This window comes from Ciona robusta, chromosome 7, assembly GCF_009617815.1.
Source record: "Ciona robusta chromosome 7, ASM961781v2".
Taxonomy (NCBI): Eukaryota; Metazoa; Chordata; class Ascidiacea; order Phlebobranchia; family Cionidae; genus Ciona; species Ciona robusta.
In genome coordinates this window covers 7,436,630-7,457,587 of record NC_143241.1, presented here as the reverse complement: position 1 = coordinate 7,457,587, position 20,958 = coordinate 7,436,630, and the positions used below count along the sequence as shown (strand labels likewise).

Sequence of the window (20,958 nt, the reverse complement as noted above, 5' to 3'; positions counted from 1 at the left end):
AAGCGCAGGTCACGTATTACGTGAAATATAAGCACAGTTCTGTGACGCAACATAACATTCATAGGTCAAAACGCGTGATCAGTCAGAACTCTATTGTTGCTTAGATTTAGAATATACGTAATCTGTTTGATCTCTTGTGTGACTGCGCGTATATTTGTATACACACAAGCTTTTACGTTTTTACACGTAGCTAAATATAATATATGTATACACATATTTGTTGTACTAAATTTGTTTTTAAAAATTTTCTAGCTGCAAGTTATTTCACTTTTTAAGGTTGCCAGTCAAAATGTAACCAGTTGATTTGTCTTTTGGTATCAAAACTGCACATACAAAGTTATTGTAAAGAGTTGTCTTGTGAGCTGAGGTTTGATTCAATTTGCTTACATCAATCATCGGGTGATGGAATCTGTTGAAAGAATGACGGACACTGAGGTGGATAAGTCAGTTTCCGAAAACGGTGACGTTTCTATGGAAACAGACACAGAATCGGTTGCTAAGGAGAAAGAGAATGTCAGCGGTAACGACACGGATGAATCCGCTATTTGGCCACTGGAGGAGCAAGAGAAGTCGAACAAATTCACCACCCAATCACAAAGTCCGGAGTCGTTCAATGTCATCAACAGAAGCGAGAGTGTTTCATCAGACAGCCCATCTTCCTCATGGTCCATAAGATCCCCCCTTCCACTCAAGCCCCCTAACTCATGTTCGAGTCACTCCTTCCTTCGCAGAAGAAGATCGCTTGAAAACCGCATCCGGAAGACTTCTGGGGATGCTTCGAAAGATGGGAGGACATCAGATCATCTGAGCAGACCTTCCTCTTTTTGGAAGAAGTTGCCTCAAACTGAGACAACCATCATGGAACAGATAGAGAGGGAAAATAATCTTCTTAAACGTTGCAACAGCGCTCCGTTACTCAATGATTTCGAGTAAGTTATGTTCTTCATACGAATAATTTACAAAGTTACAAATATATTTATTGATTACATAGCTTCTGTGCTTATAAGGTCATGTATGTAATCTACTTATTAATAACCCAGTGATTTTGTGAATACTTGTCAATGTTGTTTGTATGAATCATTATTGGAGCATTGTCAGCATACATAAAAATTTAGTTGTTTAATTATGCTTATACAATGCCGTAACGTGCCTCAAATGTCTAAGTAAAAATGAAAGAAAAAAAATCAATATTTAATAAAATGTCTTTTTAAATCTTTTGTTCTCCCCTTTAATTTTACATTATGACATCAGAATGGCTGAATTATCATCAGTTTACCAACAACACGCAACTCTTGGGAAAAACAGAATCCGGAGATTTAGTGCTACGGTAATTATATCAAATATTTTCATTGAAAATCAGTCATCTTTATAACAGGAAAAAAACTGTGATCTACAAAGAAACAAAGCCAATGAGCAGCAATTTGCCCTCAATAAATGTTCTCCCCTGGGTGCCTACTGCCCACTGGGCAATGGTTGATATACTCTGGCATAAAAGATCTCTCATATCAACTGTTTGGATCAACAAATTTAAACATTGTTTCGGTGATGTGTCCTTAAACAAGACACTTAATGGCAAACATGGTCAAAGTGACCGAAACAGGATGTTAAAGCGTCCGCCTTTAGTATTACAATTACATAACTTGCCACCAGATCTCTTGAAGACTTTTATTTAACCAAAGTATATTTTATCCACAGTCGCCAGTCCCTGGGACCAGACCAACATCACGTTTAAGGCTTCACCAATTAAAAACAGTGAGTTAATATTTCCTTGTATTGCTTCATGTGTTTATTGGAACGTCATTCTGGCTGCTGATATCAAATTGATTACTAATTCAATTTCCTCAACCTAATTGTACTTGGCTTCATTATCTAATTGAAACAGTGGTTAGCATATACATTACAGGATGGTGTTCAGTGTTGGATTATTGGCCAAATTAAACTTGAATTTTGTTTCTTTAATTAAAGCACACCTGGCACCTGGGTTATAGGTTCATTACCCCAACAACCAGACTGCCTCTATTTAGATCTCAGCTGTACTTTTAAATAAATGGAAGAAGCAGTATGGTCTGAATTTTAATACCCCACTGCTTTTTCTACTAGTATAAAAGTAACTGTTTTGATCATCATATTTCCAATACTACCCAGTACAGTAGGTTATGTCTATTAACCCATTACCCACCACCCACCACCCACCACCCATAGTGCTACCATTTACCATTTAAACCTCACTTTTTGTATTTAAAAAGTTTTATTTAATTATATTTTATTTCCAATATTCCCCAGGAGGAAAGCCTTGAAGGAATTCAAACCAAAGAAACAGCTCATGAGAGGTGAGAATGGTAACACATGATTGGTTGATTACAACTGACAACTGACATACTTTGTGTGGATATAATATGTAACACAGGGAAGGGGAAACCTCTTAACTCATTGTTAAGATTTGGGTTAAGTTTGATAAATGTGTTATATAAGTCAAATTGCTTATACACAAACCACTGTTTAATAGAAATATAAGTTTCTTAAATATAAACATATATATAATATATATAATATAATGTTTTCTGGAAACATCTGGCTTGCAAATGAAATGTGAAAGCTATATCTATTTCCCTCATCTTGTTCAACACCTTTAGGGTTTGATAATAAATTCTAGATTGTCAACCAAATATAATAAGCATTTTAAATCTACTACCGAAATAAAATATAAATATTTAAAACCCATTAATATTTTATGAAATAAAATATATATAAATATTTTTCAAAATATTGACAAAGTTTGCTTTGTGGCTTAATGTTGTTTATATTTTAGTCGCTTGTTTTTGATATATTACTATTCATACATCAAGTAAGCTCTACTTGAAACCCATTGAAAACAATATGACTGATTGCTTTTACAGGGAGGTACAAGCCACTATACAGATCTCATCTAACTGGAGCGACTTATCCTTGGTATCTATCATATGCTCTGTGTTAATATTTAACATGAACATAATGTTTTTCATAATGGGCTATGTTTTATACACCTACTACTCAAATTGTTGTCTGTGTAATAGATTTATCGAGTACTGCAGTTTTTAATGAGAAAATCATCCACAACCGAGATTTTTTGCTGGAGTTTTACAATTTTAATATTATGTATAATATTCCTTAAATTAATCAACCGAATTGTCAATTTGAATTATTAATGCTTTACTTGGCTTTATTGGAATATCTTATCCCAACCTTTTATCTGAAAATCCATATTTAATTCTAACATGAACATAAGACCATGCTTTTAAATTCTAAATACAGTTTCATATATGAATATTATATTAATTATAATAATAGAGTATTGTAGGGTGGGGAAAGATGAGACACCTTTAGCACATAATATCCAAATATCTCAATTTTGTTTAAAACAATTAACATAGGTCTATGGCAGTCGTGAGGATACGGTTTTATAATTTTTTAAATTTTCCTTTTTCACTACCTAATGGGACAAGAAAATAGAATGAAAAGGTGTCTCATCTTCCCTGACGTACTGTATATTTATATATATTATTTATTTTTTCCACCATTCGCATTATAATTATAAACCAGATTACCTTACACAGAAGGAACGACGAACAAGTTTAGATAGTTGCTTAAGTTCCCCGCGTCATCTTCCCTCCCCCTCCACAACGCCAACCCATAAACCTCACTTTCCCATCCCAAGCTCAACTGTATCAGGTGAACACCTTTGTTGCTATATACATGCATATATATACGTATATACTATAGGTCTTGTGATGTGCATAATACATGTTAGGTACCAGTTTTAAGTACTAGATAGTAGATACACTAGAATAGATAGTATAGGCTTAGATGTCCTACTTTTATAAATGCAGGGGAGGCAGGGATAGTTAGACACACAATCCTGTGGAAACAAAATTCACATTTCATGGTTGCAAGGTTTATTTTCATTGCTATATATATATATATATATATATATATATAGCAATGAACTTTTACAAATGCAGAGGAAGCAGACGATAGTCAGATATGCAATCTTATAAAAATAAGTTTCACCTTTTTGGTTGAAAATCTAATGTATACTGATTGGTGATTAATGTGGTGCAGAATTTTACTGTTAACCCTGCAGCCCTAGTTTTGGCCTATGATATGGGATGTTGTACAATATCCCAACACCCAGTGTGAAAAGTGTCACTATCTAGGCCCAACGCAAGATAAGAGTGTCTGTTTTATAACGGTGAGGTCTTCAGGGAGGCAAACATGGGACCTGGGTTTAATCCAAATATTGAGAATTTATAGTAACATACTGTTCTGTTTAGAATCAGTGCAAATATAAAGTTAATTCACCCATTGTTGGTGATTACATGAATGAAGCAGGTCACATTTGTTTGAATGAGTTTCCTGATGTGTTGAATTTACATCCTGTGTTAGCATTCAACATTTTATGAATGGCAAACGCAGCTGTAATGTCTGTTTGTATGATAACGTTACAAACAAAGGTTATCTACAAAGTTAACTGCTCAGTTTATTAGAAACTATATACAACCAGTTTATATTATACCCTATACATTTTATGTGTATTGTTAACAAAGATAACTTACCAAACAAACGTTAAACTTTACTGCTCAGTTTATTGGAAAATATGTACAACTGTATCATGTTGGTTATACACCATGTGCTGGTATTAACAACTTTGGACAATCTGGCCTAAATCATAAATATCACAAAATAATATAATAATTATTGTTAATTACTTGATGATATTGTGATTAATAGCCAGTAAGCTTCAAATACTATTAAAGCTTAAACTACACCACACATTTAAACAAGTCTTAAACAAATACAGGGGAGGCAGTGATAGTTGGACACAAATCCTATGAAACAAATTTAACCTTTGTAATGTTTATTGTTTACTTTTACAAAGGTTAGTTTTTTAGAAACATTACAACTCTTTTTTGTTTGTTGAGTTGTAATGTTTACTAAACAATAAAACACTGTTTATTGTAATGTTTACTAAATAATAAGAAACCTATTTATTGTCAAAAAAAATGAAACCTATTTAGTGTCTGCATTTATTTCTGTGCAGAATATTTTAAGGGTATAACTACCAACCCTGCCACCCCAGGTTTGTCATCTGTAACGTTATTAACGTATCAAATCTTGACATTATTTCAGCTCAAAAGTCGTGCCACTCAAGAGCCATTGATTTCAACAGCTCAAGTCATACTATGGCTGCGTTGAGCCCCAATGGTACTTCCCCTCACCCCATACCCCACTTGACCCCCAACAGTGGGATACCGTCACCCCTAACTATCTCACCCTGCGTGTTCAACCTCTCCCCCCACCCCCCATCACCCACCAGAGCGTTATGCAACAGGGGTAAACAATGTTTTTCACCTTCCATGCAAGTACCTGTATCTATGGCACGCACGGGGAGTAGAAGTCCATCACCGAGTCCGACTAGGAGGACATTTGTAACGTGAGTATTTTATAAGTCATATATTCTAACTACAAACCATATTTTCTAACTACAAACCATATTTTCTGACTACAAACCATATATTCTGACTACAAACCATATATTCTAACCACAAACCATATTTTCCGACCACAAACCATATATTCTAACCACAAACCATATTTTCTGACTAAAAACCATAGTTTCTGACTACAAACCATATTTTGTGACTACAAACCTATAGACAATCGTGGTTTCTACAATCCTACTAGTAGTTAAATTTGATACTCATTTTTAAAAGTTTTTTTGCCTATTTTTTTACAGCAATTAATAATTTTTTTAAACTCCGTTTCCAACACTTTTTTGGTTATTTTTGTTTAACTTGTACAGTTTTCTTTTTAACGGATATCCTGCTGTAAAATAAGCCTCAAAGATAGGGGGTTACATTCATGTAGTTATGATTAAAATATTTAAAATGAATTAATTGTGTTGTATTAAAGAGAATTGCCATGTTTGTGAAATAACTTTGCCATTGTACAGACCCAAATATACTGTAATATTTCCAAATGATGAAACGCATGCTATAACACATGTTATCTCACATAAGTTAATATTTAACTTGTATAGATCAACATATCATAGTGTGTGTTATTCATCATAATAAAGTATTGTTTGTTCATAATACCCATTGTTTCACAGGAGGAGGAGGAGTCAGAGTCCTTGTATAATGCGTCCAAGTGCATTAGGATCAATAAAACGAAAATGTGGGTCCTTTATAAAATATTGAATATATGTTTAAACTTTCGCTTAATTATAGAACAAAAATACGAGTTACCTATGAAATAATAAATATTGTAAACTATCATATTGCCAGTTTTTATAAATACAGAATAGATTAATAATCAATGATGTTTCTATTAATTGGTATGTTTGTTACACGTATATAAATAATTAAGATGTATGTGGAAACACTGGTGCTATACACATGATGATGTCATTATACTTTAATATAAGATATCTATGCCTCTTTAATATATGATATCAATGTCAGTTTCAATATAAGATATCTATGCAAAGTCTAATATAAGATATCTATGCAAAGTCTAATATAAGATATCTATGCCCACTTAATATATGATATCTATGCAAAGTTTGTTACAAGATATCTATGCCAATAAATATATGATATCTATGCATAGTTTAATAGAAGATGTTTATGACAGGTGACTCGGACAACGAGGGTAGTAGTTCACCGAAGCGATGTTTCGTTCCAACCATTCCCTCTTTAGCGACATCTGGTGCCTCGGGTGATTTCACGCAAACCAATTCATCGCTTGGTCATCGCGCCGTGGTCCAACGATCACACAGGTAGATTAATTAATAAAGATTTCTTAAAATGTTTAAAAAAAAATCTGCAAAAGATGATTGAATCTCAAAACGTAAAGTCAGGGGTGTTTTAACTAAATACTAATTAATGAAAAATACTTAGTGTAGTTAAACCACATGTTTAATTAATGAAGAATATTTACAGTTTTTCTCGTGGGTAAATCCACACACAGGTATAGAAATTGTACAGACCATAAAACCATTTGCCAAAACTTGTTATTAAATATTCGTTTCGGCTCTTCTGGTGTAATAAAAGTTAATTATGTTCAAATGTTTCGTCTATTATCAAAAGACTTCATTCGAGGTTAAGTGGCAGAATATTTTTTCATGAAATATTAATTTTAATGAAAACTTTACTTAGATAAATCCTTCTAAATATTATTTACATTTCATAGCATTTAATTTTTTAATGTTTATTGTTTTTACCTAATTTAAATTTCGCAACACAGTCGAAAACTGTAATAAACTCTCTGGTCAATAATTTTAACCTTTAAACTTCCTTCAGTTTATCATCAACGGACAACACGGATATATACGTATTACCCAGCCCCCCACAACCCGTACCCCTGTTTACCCACCATGCCTCACATGGGTTCCATCATCCCTTACATCATACATCTAGTCCTGTACAACCACATCATGCTGCAACACAGGTTGGTTGGGTTGCTATGGTAAAAAATTGGGACACAAAATATTTACTTATCAGGCTATCAAAGCCACATTAAAGAATCATATTATTTTAATATCACATAAGATAAAACTGTGTGGTTTTTCATATTATTAAACAAGGTTTGTAAATTAAACAGTGTAGACTTTAAAACCTATATCTTATACAGTTTTAAAGATACCTTTAGGGTTTAAACGACTAGAAAACCTTATCTGGATGCAGTGTGTGGATAAGCAGACATGACTTTAACTTTAGACAACCTATTTTTATTTATTTTGTATTTCTATGTTCAGATGTTAGAAACAACGAGATCTTCATCTCCTGCGTCATCTACTTGTTCGTCTTCATCACTAGAGGGCCTTAGAGATCTACAATTGTTAACGTCATTATCGCATGGGGGAATTCCCCAACCAAAGAAAGAAATTAAAGTAGGATAATGTTGTTGGTTTTGTTTAAAATATTATTTGTCTAATAAACTTTTTTGCATGTAAATATGGAAATAAAGAGATAGGTAACCCCACTGACATTTATTTAGGTCACAAGTACAATATACAATTTGAAATATTGATGAAATAATAAAAATCCATTAGTTATAAACTGCATGAATTTCGCCTAAAATAAATTGCCTTTAAGAGAATATTGCAAAGAGAATATAGATGTCATAAAACACTGAGTTGCAACATTAACATTTAAATATTTCTAAAATTAAAATTGACATTAAATTTCCAGGATGATAAGCCCCCAATACCAGCTCCTACCCCTGTGGATTCACTTTCATAGAAAAAGTTCAAGAAAACCTGCAAGTTCCACTATTGCTAAGCAACCATGTGATGTCATTCTTACCGTGGTCACAGCCAACACACTGGGTCAATTTTTGCCACTCGTTTTCGAGAAATTTCTAAATAGATCAATTGTTGCATTATGTCAGTTACTTGAAGTTTTATTTAACTCAGTTTTTTAAAAAAGGTTTAAAGTAATCCAAAATATACGATAGTATAAATTTATCAACCCAAATAAAGGTAAAACAAAATTTTATACTAAACCTGAGTTGAAACTATACCATCGGTGTAAATATTCAGACATATCTAAATTAAGGCAAAACTGAGTATTAGACTAAAACTTTTTCAATTCAAGTTTTCCTCTTTTTTTGGAATATCTTCTATTGTCCAGATATAACTACATTTCCTGACAGAGATGAATAGTGATGTTATAATAGGCAATTATTGATTAACAATGTAAATGTTCTGACTTTCATCTCTCTAAAACTATGTTGTCAGCTACAAATTCATCATAAAAAACTGTTGTTTTTTCAGCTGTTTCGCTTTTTTGTTCTTTTTTTGCTTAAAATTTTAATATACCAGTTTTTGGTAACTGAGCCCGTTTTTGATAAAGCCATTAAAACAAATGCTTGGTTTTAAACACTAAAAAACGGAATAATATATTGTTAAAAGTTCAAAATATTGAATGCAGAGACGATTAGTGCAGCATGTACTAATCTCCAACACTGTGATATCACAATGTAAAAAGTGCATGGTATTGTTTGTTATCGTTGTTTTTTATTTCTTATGGAATGGATCGTTTATTTAGGTGTTATTATGTCACAGTTTAACTAATGTTACATAACAATTGGTTAGTTTATGACATCAAAATATTTAAATAAAATTTTCCCAGAAATTTCGTTCAAAATTTCCTTTCATAGTGTTTTTTTGTAAAATGTATTCTGGTTAGTTTTCTACCATTAAGACACCAGTGAATTGACTTGTGTTTTGCAACGCTTTTCAGTGTTAACAATAAAAAACAAAAGATGTTTGTCCCACTAACCACCTTTGCTTTGCAATAGTTGTTCATGATTTTAAATATACAAAACATAAGAACACATTTGTTTTATTTTAGTTATAACAAGAGTCGCTAGCGCAGTAGTTTTGATACTGCTAGAATTTATTTAAACAGCAAGTAACTTTTATAAAGTATAAGTTTTTTGCCATGGATTTATTTAGAAAATACAAATGTCTGAAAGTAAGGAAAGGTATGGTATTTGTATTAAAGTAAGCTATTTAAAAAGAGTGTTTTAAACATTCATGTCAATATCAAATTAACTAAATATATATCATTCATTAAACACAACAGTGTATTTTTTGTTTTATCATTGTAGATTTTTAGTAAAATTGTATTTTGTGCTTATAACGAAAGTGAGCATTTTACAACAACAGTTTAAATTTTAAATAATTTTAAATCATTCACATATACAAAATAAAAACTATTAATGTGATTCAGCCACTATGATTCTGTATTATACACCCATAGATACCTAAACATGATACACCCCAATAAAGTACGAAAATAGAAATCTTATATAAAACAACACGCGCTATTTAATTTTGTAAACAAAATAAACTGCAGTAGACTCACTGTAGTAAGAAATGCGTGGTTTGTTTTTAAACGTTCCAAAACAACGCCATGCAGTGTGCTTACAAAGAAGGGCTGTTTCTACTGACTATAAACCAACCGCGTTCGACTTTCATCGACAAAAAGAGAAACGGGAAGCGATGAAACGAATGCGGTTGAAACAACAGATTGATCAAATAAAGGCAAGTGAGGATTGGTGACATGAGATAAAAATTGGGTGCTAGTGAAGAATCTTCCCCCCTTATTTGCTAAACACTAACCCCTAAAATCACTAACCCCTATAACCACTAACCCCCTAACCATCAACACCTTAGGGGTTAGCAAATAAGGTGGGGAAGGGAAGATTCCTAACCAGCACCAAAAATTGTCGGTTCCACTGAATAATCATCTTCTAGCCCCTACTTTATCTGCTAAATGTACCAACTAACTACTAATCAATATAACTACTCCCCCAGCAACCTAACAACCTCTAACACTTTCCACCAGCATAATATGTTAAGTACCAGAGCATTCTTCACTAGTGCCAAATTATTTGCTTAATTGTAAAAAAACAATTTCGAATAAATCATATAAAAAACAGCGGCAAAATGCTATTAATTGCATATTTAGAATGTTTATAAAACGTAAAGTCCTTGTAAATCGATTGTGTTATGTTTATTAAAATAAGGAAGTGCAATTAATTTTACTAGAATGATTAATTACCATTATATATTGTTATGTGTTTGTACAGGAACAATCCCGGGGAACTACATGGCCAAGGTTTCCCGAAACTGAATATACTTCCCCCACAAAACCAGGAGAGAAAAAAGGTGACAAGTTGGTGATGTTTATTTTAAGGGTTACAGAACCAGTCTGCAAAGTATGACAGATGCACGAGCGATTTTTTTCACGAACTTTTGGTTATACCTGTCATAATTTGCCATTCGTACGCCAATTAATCAAAAAATGACAAAAATATTTATTAAATTAAGTAGGATTTCCTAATTTGGCTAAAAATGTAAGTGCTTAGCATTCCGATTTTAATGATAGCACGGGTGCATACGAAAAATAATGGTCTTGCGTGCGAGAGATCTCGTCAGTAACTGCCATACTGTGCAGACTGGTTACAGCATAGGATAAAATAGGGCTTTAAATTTAGGTCAAGAATTGGCCCAAACTTATGTTTTGAAATTATGGTTTGCTAAAGGAACGGAAAAAAATAAAATGTTTTTTTTACTGTTTTTTTTTTAACTCTAATGGTATTGCTGTTTGTATTGTAACTTGTACAATGACAACTTGTTGACTGACTCAATATTCTTAGACATCAGCATTCAGTTGCCGAAGTCATACAGCCCAAAGTTTGTGGAAAGAGCTTGGTATGAATGGTGGGAAAAAAGTGGATTTTTCAAGCCTAGGAAACGAACCAAAGATGCTTCCACGTACAGTATGGTGGTCCCACCACCCAATATAACAGGAAACTTACATCTTGGTCATGCGCTCACTTCAAGTCTTGAAGATGTCTTTGTTAGATGGTATGTGGTTTATCTAGAAGTCGTGGAAGCCATAAAAGAAAAGCTGTTTAAATTTATTGACAGAATGTTGGTTCACTGTTCTATTGCAGTTGACTTTATAAATGATATTTAAAATTTGGTCAACTTTTAATCTTTTAAATGCAATCTGTTTCTGAATAGTATGTGGAACCATTTGTATGTAATATAATTAATGGTCTTTCGCAGATTAGTACTAAGCCTGTTGTTGCTAAATATTGGGGTAGTCCTATGACATGCTTTACTTTAGGACCTGATTTATATGAAGGAGATGACTGGAAATATTAATGTAGTTTATTTATTTATGTTTTAAACTCTTGGTAACCGCAGGCAACGAATGTTGGGAAACGAAACGCTGTGGGTCCCGGGTTCAGATCACGCTGGCATTGCCACGCAGATGGTTGTTGAAAGATTCATAGAAAACAAATATAATACGAGCAGAACTGAACTGGGGAGGAAAAAGTTTGAGGAAGCTGTTTGGATTTGGAAAGAAACGTAAGTTAAGTTTCTATGATTTTAATAAACTTTGAATATCACAAGTATTGTAACAACCTGGAAAATATGTATAAAATTTTGTGTATAAAAGGTTTAAGACTATAGGTTTTACATTTTTACTGGATATCAAACTACTTAGAAGACCATGAAAACACTTTGCTAATAGATACTTGGGATCAAAATCACAGTATATTTATATCACAGTATGTTTACCAAGCTTTTAGATATTTTTTTACACCAAAGTTGTTTTAAAGCAAAGGCGACCGGATAATAGAACAGTTTCGTCGATTGGGATCATCTTTGGATTGGGACCATTCCACATTTACTCTAAACCCCGAATATTCATATGCAGTCAATGAAGCTTTTATAAGGTTTGACTTTATTTTCAATAGTTTGTGTGACCTAAATTTAATACAAAATCATCATTTTAATGTTGTTTGTCTAATTTTTGGCAGTTGAAGCCAATTTTTTAAGTTTTTTTAGGTTAAGGTTAATTTAATCACAATAAAAAGCTGAAACTTAAGAATTCTTATCTTGTTATTGGTATTGTGACTTTTTTTAGATAAGGGATCACTGGACCCGGTAATTGTCGCCAAGTATCTTTCCCAGGGAAATATACACCCACGATAGTAGCAACAAAAAGCCTTGCATACATAACCTCAATGGGCAATTAAACCACTGATCCATAGTACACAAATACACTTAATCCTCACTTTCGCAGACTACATGATGAAGGTCTCATCTACCGAGATGAAAAACTAATAAACTGGTGTTGCCACCTAGGAACGAGTGTTTCGGACCTTGAAGTGAACAGGGTGGAGCCAGAGAGCTCTATCGAAATCCCTGGTTACGACCTTAAAGTTCCAACTGGTACAATGCATAACTTTGCATACAAACTTGTGGACCCAGTTGGTAAGCATTGGTGTTTTGTATTTTTATTTCATTTACGCCAAAGAGTTTTCTAATTACCCAAAACCACCATACCCAGTGAGCATAAGGTATATATATTCTTATTTTTTTACACTGAGCATGAGGTCTACTTTGCTACTTTTTTGTACATTTATCCCCAGGTGATGTTGATGAGATCATCGTGAGCACGACGCGCTTGGAGACGATGCCCGGTGACACGGGGGTCGCTGTGAACCCACATGACCCCAGATACTCGAATCTAATTGGTCGAATGGTAAAACACCCATTGTTTGATCATAAGTTGATTCCGATTGTCGCTGATAATGCTGTGGATATGGATAAAGGAACAGGTGGGTTGTGATGTCATAATGTAAAAATTACCCTAAAATCGCATATGAATATATATGACGCAAATCACGCAATTGTCTTTATTTTTAAGCATTGGTAGCTTGATGGTAGATAAAGTTTGGGGTATCGTATGAAAATGTTGTTTTAGTGTTCTTAATACATTAGTGTAATATGTGTAAGCCTTGAGTAACCAACTTTGCTTACTAACAATATTTAATAAAGTTTAATCCATTTAATCTTCAGTACCTGTTATAAAACTTTTCAATTCATGTTATTTCCCCTGGTAGGTGCATTAAAAGTCACCCCTGCTCATTCTTTTGTGGATTTTGAAATCGGGAAACGCCATAATTTACCTCTGGTTTCATGTATTAATAAAAAAGTAAGTGCATTTCTAAGATATCCTGTTTATTCAGTCAGGATGAAATCCTATAGTGAGGTACACCCTGCGACCTACGATGTAGGTCCCAAGTTCACTGTTTATTTCCATATTTTTAACCGATTTTGATTTTTTAAACAAAATTACAAAATTCACCAGCTAAGTAACCGAGGTCAAGGGTCATGTATTGTTGTATAACTTTGTTGAAAAACAGAAAAATCTGTGGCAAACGCCCCCCAACTTAAACTGTGTGGCATATTATAACATTGAAGCACCACAGTCATGAGATTTATTGTGCCACGATGGCTTTATATGTCTAAACACAAACCTCAAACCCAAACTCATCCCCATATACTTCAGGGTTACCTTGAAACCTCAGGTTTGGTTGACCAGTTGTTCAAAACCACGCCACCAAATGAAAGGTGGAAAAACAAAGACTCAATCCATCGTTTTGATGCCAGGCAACTTGTGTTAGATTATTTACATCAAGTTGGTTTGTACAGGTTGGTGTTTCTATCTTATTTAACGCATGTAGACCTGAGTCTATACTATATATAGATCTGAGTCTATTCTGCGTCAAATCACCCACAAAGTTATACACATGTGGACCATGTGGTAACTCGTAAGCAAGCACGAGGTGTAAATAAGTTACATTCATTCATTCACTCAACTTCCTTACAAAAACATTGGAACATCATTAAATAACTTACTGATCAACATGTGGCCATCCAGACCACAAAAAAAGATCTTTTCTGATGCAATAGCTTTTTAGGTGATGGTTCCGAAAAGTGGCGAATATATTAACAGGGGTATGTTAAAACCCATCTCTATTATTCTATATGGTTGAGGTCTTACAGCTTTTTGGTCTCACCCCATGGGTGCTAAGTGTCTCTGAAAAAGGGCCACAGACCTAGAAAGGCTGGGAAACATTAGTATACTTTAACTAAAATTTAATTGTTACATCATTTTTGAAATTATTTAAATAAACATAATATACTTGTGACATCACAGAGGAAATACAGATCATCAAAGTAGCCTGCGAATATGCAGCAGGTCAGGTGACGTGATTGAACCAATCATAGCGAAGCAGTGGTTTGTCAGGTGATTGCTATTATGAGTGTGTTTTTAGTTTGATTTAAAGTTAATCCATAAAAACAGCTTCACCCCACCCACTGGCAGAGCTTCAAGTATTCCCTAACCCAAAGGGGATTTTTACAACCCCACTCATATAATGGGGAAATGATGGCTACAACTTTAAACTTAAGAATTTTCCATAAAGAAAGCATGGCACTTGGGAAACTACACACCAAATTTCAAAATCTGATCCTGTACATATAAATACTTTCATTTTTTTTAGTTTACTTGATATATATATTTCATTGCAGTGTAAATGAAATGGCCAGTGATGCCCTGCAAGCGGTGAACGATGGTCGTATTAAGTTTGTACAAGATGAATACGCCAAGCAATGGCAGCACTGGTTAACCACCACTGGTGACTGGTGTATATCACGTAGCTTATGGTGGGGTCACCAAATACCTGTGTATCGGTGTAAAGATGATACAACTGGGTAAGTGGAAGAGGTTTGGTAAACTATCTGTTAAAAACCTGTGAAAAATTAACTGTCACAAATTGTCGGTCAAAGACAATTTATCTTTTATAAACACCTGTGAAAAATGGTGCAACCAATTCAAGGTTATTGTTTTCTAAAAAATATTTTTTTCGTTATTTATTAAATGTAAATGTTTTATTCCTGAATACAATTATGACATCACAATAGGAGAGAACAATGGGTTTCGGCACACACAGAGAAATCTGCTCTCGAGAAATTTGGGGGTTCCCCTGATGACATCACAATAACCCAGGACACGGACGTTCTTGACACCTGGTTTTCGTCCGCTCTCTTTCCCTTTGCTGCACTCGGGTGGCCAAAAGAAACTCCTAATTTAAAAAAGTAAATTTTCAACTCATTTTGTACACTACATGTTATAGCTACCCTGTCACATAATTAAACTAAAGTATTTAAAACAAGGGTTAGGCGTTTGATACTGATAGACTTATGTGTTTGGATTTTTGATAAAGACACAGACATTGCTTTAACCGAGTGGTCACTAATGGGCTGTAGCACTCTGGGTGTCAGGGTTATGGACCAACTTTGGGCTAAATCTTTAATCCCAAAGCTTGCAAGGCTGAATATGGTGGTACCAATATTTTTTTGGCAATCTAGCGTTAGTTTTTTTTATTTTTTTAAACATTTGAACTTGTTTATACCAACCCAAGATTTCTCGCCTATGAATGTCCATCATATTTTATAGCAATTTTTCTTTCTAAAAAACTTTTTACTTTTTTCCACCTCAGATTTTACCCTCTTAATCTAATGGAAACGGGCAACGATCTGATTTTCTTCTGGGTTGCACGGATGGTTATGATGGGGATGAAGCTCACAGGAGAGGTATTGTTATGTAATAATGCTATCATGATGTCATAATAATTATTCTGCTTAATTCCAAAACCAGAAACATGGAGTCAACAATTTATAAACCTTGGGTGTTTATACGCTTCTTTTGCAGAGAGTGAGACTGTTGATGCCATTTTGGCGAAATATATTTCTCTATTACTACGAGTGGTTGGACTTGATTTTTTATTGTTTTTATTGGTTATGTTTTCGTAGCACTGGTTCATTTGGTCCTACCACTTATTTTTCCCTGTTTAGTTACAGTTTTATATAGTATGGTGATCTGTACATATTTATAGCAAGCAATGTTTATTATCTAATAGTTTTGGTTCCTTTGGTATAAAACTGTTAATGTTATTCCAACATCTGCCATTTGGAAAGACTCATTAGGGATTACATCACCCCAAAGTCTTATTTTAACCTCTAGTAGCAAAAGTAACTGAACAATGGTTATTATTACATCACAGGTTCCATTCCACAACGTTCTCCTTCATCCTCTTATACGTGACAACATGGGGAGGAAGATGAGCAAATCTGTGGGTAACATAATCGATCCAATGGACGTGATTGATGGAGCAAGTAAAAAGGTGCTTACTGTGTGGAGGGAGGGGGGGTTCTTGGATTTCTAACTGTGTTTAGCATGGTTACTGTGTGTGTGCTTACTGTGTGTGTGTGTGTGGGGGGGGGGGTTTAAATCATTTGAAGGAAGCTTTGAATCTAACTTATTTATCTTCGCCTAGTGGGGCAACAACAGTCTTTATAACACGAGTGTTTTGTTTCAATTTCGGGGAAAACTCCAAATGTAATGTTTTTATCTTCAAAAAGTCAATATAACACAGGTGTTCTGTTTCATACACCTCGCACAAGCTTAAGAGTAAGCATGTAGTTTGTTCTGTATAATTTATTTATCTTCACCTCAGGGGGAACGACGGTATATAATTCATCCATCATACATTATGACTTATTATGTGAATTTACATAATTCTATGGCAAGATATGGGGTGTCTATGTTGAATTTATGAAATAAATGTTATATTTATGATTGACTATAAATTATCTATGGTTTCAAGCAAGTATGTCGTAAATAAAAACATATCTAAACATGGTTTCGGTAAAACATAGAAATAGCATTTCATTTGATATTATTTACGCAGAAACGAATAGAAGCGTTGGAGTTCATGTATTTAAAGAAAGAAGAGAAACTGTTGTCAGCAACATCTATCGCTAGTGGTGGGGACTTCCCCATGATAGGGAGTGATGCGTTGAGGCTCGCACTTTGTTTATACAGCACCGAGGTAAGGCTTGGTTGGTGGATGTGGTTATGTTTTGGTGGTCTAATAATTTGAGGGTAATAAGCCAACTCTGGCCTAAATCTCGGGTATTATGTTGTCTTACTCCAGTGTCTATAAACTGCCTCAGTGGGGTCTAGATGGTAGCACCCTGGGTGTTGGGTAATATACCTACATTCCAGATCTCAGGTGTGCCTCACTGAAGACCTCACCCTTACAGAATAAAATCTCTGTTATTGAGTGTCTATAAACTGCCTCAGTGGGGTCTAGATGGTAGCACCCTGGGTGTTGGGGTAATATACCTACATCCCAGATCTCTGGTGTGCCTCACTGAAGACCTCACCCTTTTAGAATGAAGGCTCTATTATTGAGTGTCTATAAACTGCCTCAGTGGGGTCTAGATGATAGCACCCTAGGTGTTGGGGTAATAGACCTACATCCCAGGTCTCAGGTGTGCCTCACTGAAGACCTCACCCTTATAGAATAGAATTTCTATTATTGAGTAATAAACTGCCTCAGTAATAAACTGCCTCAGTGGGGTCTAGATGGTAGCACCCTGGGTGTTAGGGTAATATACCTTCATCCCGGGTCTCAGGTATGTCTCACTGAAGACCTCACCCTTATAGAATACAATCCTATGAATTTAAAGTTGACCATTTCAGAATAAAATGCCTGTAGAATAGAAACATAAGATAAAATGTCAACATAAGATGTTTATGTTTACAGAGTTCCCATATAAACTTTAACCTCATGGTGGCAGTAGAGTGTCGCAAGTTTTTCCTAAAGATTTGGAACATAATGCGTTTCGTGATTACCTTGTTTGAACATGACAAGTTTATTAAAGAACAGGTAAATCATACCCATTATTATGTCATAAATGTGTATTACAGTAAACACAATTTGCACTGTGATGTTAAATAAATCACATTAGATGTTTTTACTATTGTGGAATTTAAACAATTGTTGAGATTTAGTTTATTTTTAATTAAAAGAATCCTTAAAGTTTGACTTACAGGAAGCTAACGGAAAACTTGGAAACATAGAAACATCATTTCAACCACGAGCGGGTGATGTTTGGATTCTGTCAAAGCTTTGTGATGTCATAGACACAACAAACACACATTTGTCGAATCACAATGTATCGGCTGCTGCAAGGAGTTTACAATTTTTCTGGAAGGAAACTTTTTCATCTGTTTATGTGGTAACTATGTGTGTGATTTGGGACAACGGGAATTGCCCCTGTGTCTGACTATCTTGTTATATTATATTTTGCATCTTGTTATATAACTAAGCTATTTTATATTTTATTTTAAATGGGTGAAATATTATGCACACCATAAGTCCTGGCTTTTGAATAGATTAGGTCGACACCTGAACGCAATCCACTGAGCTATATTATATTTTATTCTGCTTGGGTAAGGTCCTTTAAAAAACACAGCAGGGGCATTTCGAAATACATTGTGTTAACACCCCATAATAAACTCCCACCAGCCATCTTCCCCACCTTAATAAAAAAACATTTAAAAAAAAAACTAATTAAGTATTTTGTTTTTCATGATGAGTTAGTTGTATGTCCAGAAATATTGTTTATTAAAAAACCCTAACGAACCCCCACCCATCAGAGTTTTGCATAACTTGTATGATGTGTCCGAATACACCGTGCGTGTCTGACTGTCTGGTGTATAACAAGATACTCAATACTCATCCCATTTTATATTCTGTATGTGTGATGCTATAGTAATAGACAGCAGGGGTATTTTGAGGTACATTGTGTTAAGTTAATGAACCCCACCCACCAGGAATATTGCAAAAGTTGTTTCACCCCGGTTATAAACGAGGAGGGTAAGGGTGTTGGTTACCAAGCAACCAACGATCAACAAATCGCAATCGCTGTGAATATTCTCCGAGTTGCTGAGACTGCTTTGAGACTATTTTCTCCCTTCGCTCCGTTCTTGACAGAGGAATTATGGCAACGATTGCCGAAGCAGTATTTGAATAGGGAGTTCCCCGAAAGCATTACAGTTGCGGCTTACCCTAGGTTGGACGAGGTAAGTTGATTGTGATGTCAGTATTAGATTTGTTACATCATAACTCAACTGGTGATGTAATTTTTATAATTAATTTTCTCATCATCACAATTCAAATTTCACATTCTCGTAAAATCTTGGAATTTTTTTAAATGAAATGTTTTTTAGTTTCCGAAACATAGAGATCAAAAACTTGTTGATGAATTTGACTTCATACTTTCCGTTTGCCAACGAGCTCGCACGGAGATTTTAGAATTTCAAATGTCGAGGCAAGTTGAGGTCGTGTTCCTATGCAAGGATGCCACCAGTGTTGCACAAGTATCTAAACAATTGAATGATATGGGTGCGTTGCTAATGCGACACGAACTTGTTGTGCAACACTGGGAAGACGAGAATCTTCCAGAAGATTGTTTTGGTTTCATTGATCAGGATAGTTCAATTTCAACTGTTTATAGGATTTTGGTGAGTTGTTTATTATTTCTATGTTGAATATGAAATCTAGGATTTTTTCTTGGTGAGTTTTATATGATTTCCATGGTAAACATGTCGTTTCTATGGCTCATTATCTCAAGTTTTAATGTTGTGTTAAATATTATAAGTATGATATCCTATTAGAAATTTACGTTTTAGTTATTTTATGTTATGCGAACAAACTGTTTGTTTTGTAAAGGTTAAATCATAAGCTGGCCCGAGGTGTATCAAACAGAACATCCGTGTTAAAACCACTGTCGTTGCCCTCCACACCAGGATAAATAAGTTACATTCATTCGTTCATTAGGCCAATGGTTATCAAACTTTTTCAGGCATGCCCAGTAGGGTAAGGGTATACAGTACATAACATAAGCTTCAAACAATGTTAACATAGATGGGAACTTCATCGGTTGGTTTTGTTTTAGGACCATGAAGAATTCTTTGGTGAAAACATGAAATCAAAGTTTCGCAAAAATATGGGAGAAAGTTGGAAGAAAGCATTGATTGGGATTGATGGAGTAGAAGAGGTTTGTATGGTTGGTGTATGTGGTGGGGGGAGCTTGAGTGACTCATCCATGGTTGCCACTTCCATGCCCACAGTTGAGTTGCTGAAGCTATTGCAGTGTGTGGATAAGCAGATATGACTTTTGGTTGGTTTGCTCATTTGTGTCCTCATCGGTGAGAACTTGAGTGACTTATCCATGGTTGCCACTCCCATGCCCAGGGTTGAGTTGCTGAAGCTATTGCAGTGTGTGGATAAGCAGATATGACTTTTGGTTGGTTGGCTCATTTGTGTCCTCATCGGTGAGAACTTGAGTGACTTATCCATGGTTGCCACTCCCATACCCACGGTCGAGTTGCTGAAGCTATTGCAGTGTGTGGATAAACCTAATATATTTAAAGATTCTATATTGTGTATTCAGATTTTAAACTGACACATCTTTATTTTATTTTTTAGAAACAGAAACTTATTGAGAAGATTAAAAATACTGAAAAATGGAAAAATTCATGGAACAGATTAAAATAAAATAAAAACAATAAAAAATGTTTTGTTTTATTTAATGACAAGTATTTCTAAAAATTGCTAAGTTTATATTTCTTGGAACCATTAGTTTTACCAGACACACAGTGTGTTAATACACATAGGCACCTGTAC

The 20,958-nt window shown here is 34.5% G+C and overlaps 2 protein-coding genes across 4 annotated transcripts; both read left to right on the top strand.

Moving 5' to 3' along the window:
* Positions 1-243: 243 nt before the first annotated feature.
* LOC149734353 (uncharacterized) lies at positions 244-9,378 on the top strand. Its single transcript, XM_089881655.1, has 12 exons — positions 244-929; positions 1,252-1,327; positions 1,696-1,752; positions 2,284-2,330; positions 2,898-2,949; positions 3,594-3,708; positions 5,167-5,470; positions 6,149-6,213; positions 6,673-6,817; positions 7,341-7,488; positions 7,796-7,930; positions 8,232-9,378. The coding sequence occupies exons 1-12, from the start codon at positions 403-405 to the stop codon at positions 8,280-8,282; spliced, it is 1,722 nt and encodes a 573-aa protein (XP_089737781.1). The 5' UTR covers positions 244-402; the 3' UTR covers positions 8,283-9,378.
* Positions 9,379-9,870: 492 nt separating this feature from the next.
* LOC149734352 (valine--tRNA ligase-like) lies at positions 9,871-20,847 on the top strand. Of its 3 annotated transcripts, none has more exons than XM_089881649.1 (21): positions 9,871-10,090; positions 10,639-10,717; positions 11,209-11,419; positions 11,765-11,929; positions 12,184-12,300; positions 12,651-12,841; positions 13,000-13,188; positions 13,474-13,565; positions 13,923-14,065; positions 14,574-14,663; positions 14,948-15,130; positions 15,341-15,514; positions 15,919-16,012; positions 16,483-16,602; positions 17,170-17,310; positions 18,031-18,153; positions 18,308-18,505; positions 19,104-19,352; positions 19,500-19,793; positions 20,228-20,329; positions 20,761-20,847. In XM_089881649.1, the coding sequence occupies exons 1-21, from the start codon at positions 9,923-9,925 to the stop codon at positions 20,827-20,829; spliced, it is 3,192 nt and encodes a 1,063-aa protein (XP_089737775.1). In that variant the 5' UTR covers positions 9,871-9,922; the 3' UTR covers positions 20,830-20,847. The 3 variants fall into 3 exon arrangements, with proteins under 3 accessions (XP_089737775.1, XP_089737777.1, XP_089737776.1); XM_089881650.1 differs by having other exon boundaries at positions 9,872-10,090; positions 18,320-18,505; XM_089881651.1 differs by lacking the exon at positions 20,761-20,847 and having other exon boundaries at positions 20,135-20,254.
* The last annotated feature ends 111 nt before the right edge of the window (positions 20,848-20,958 follow it).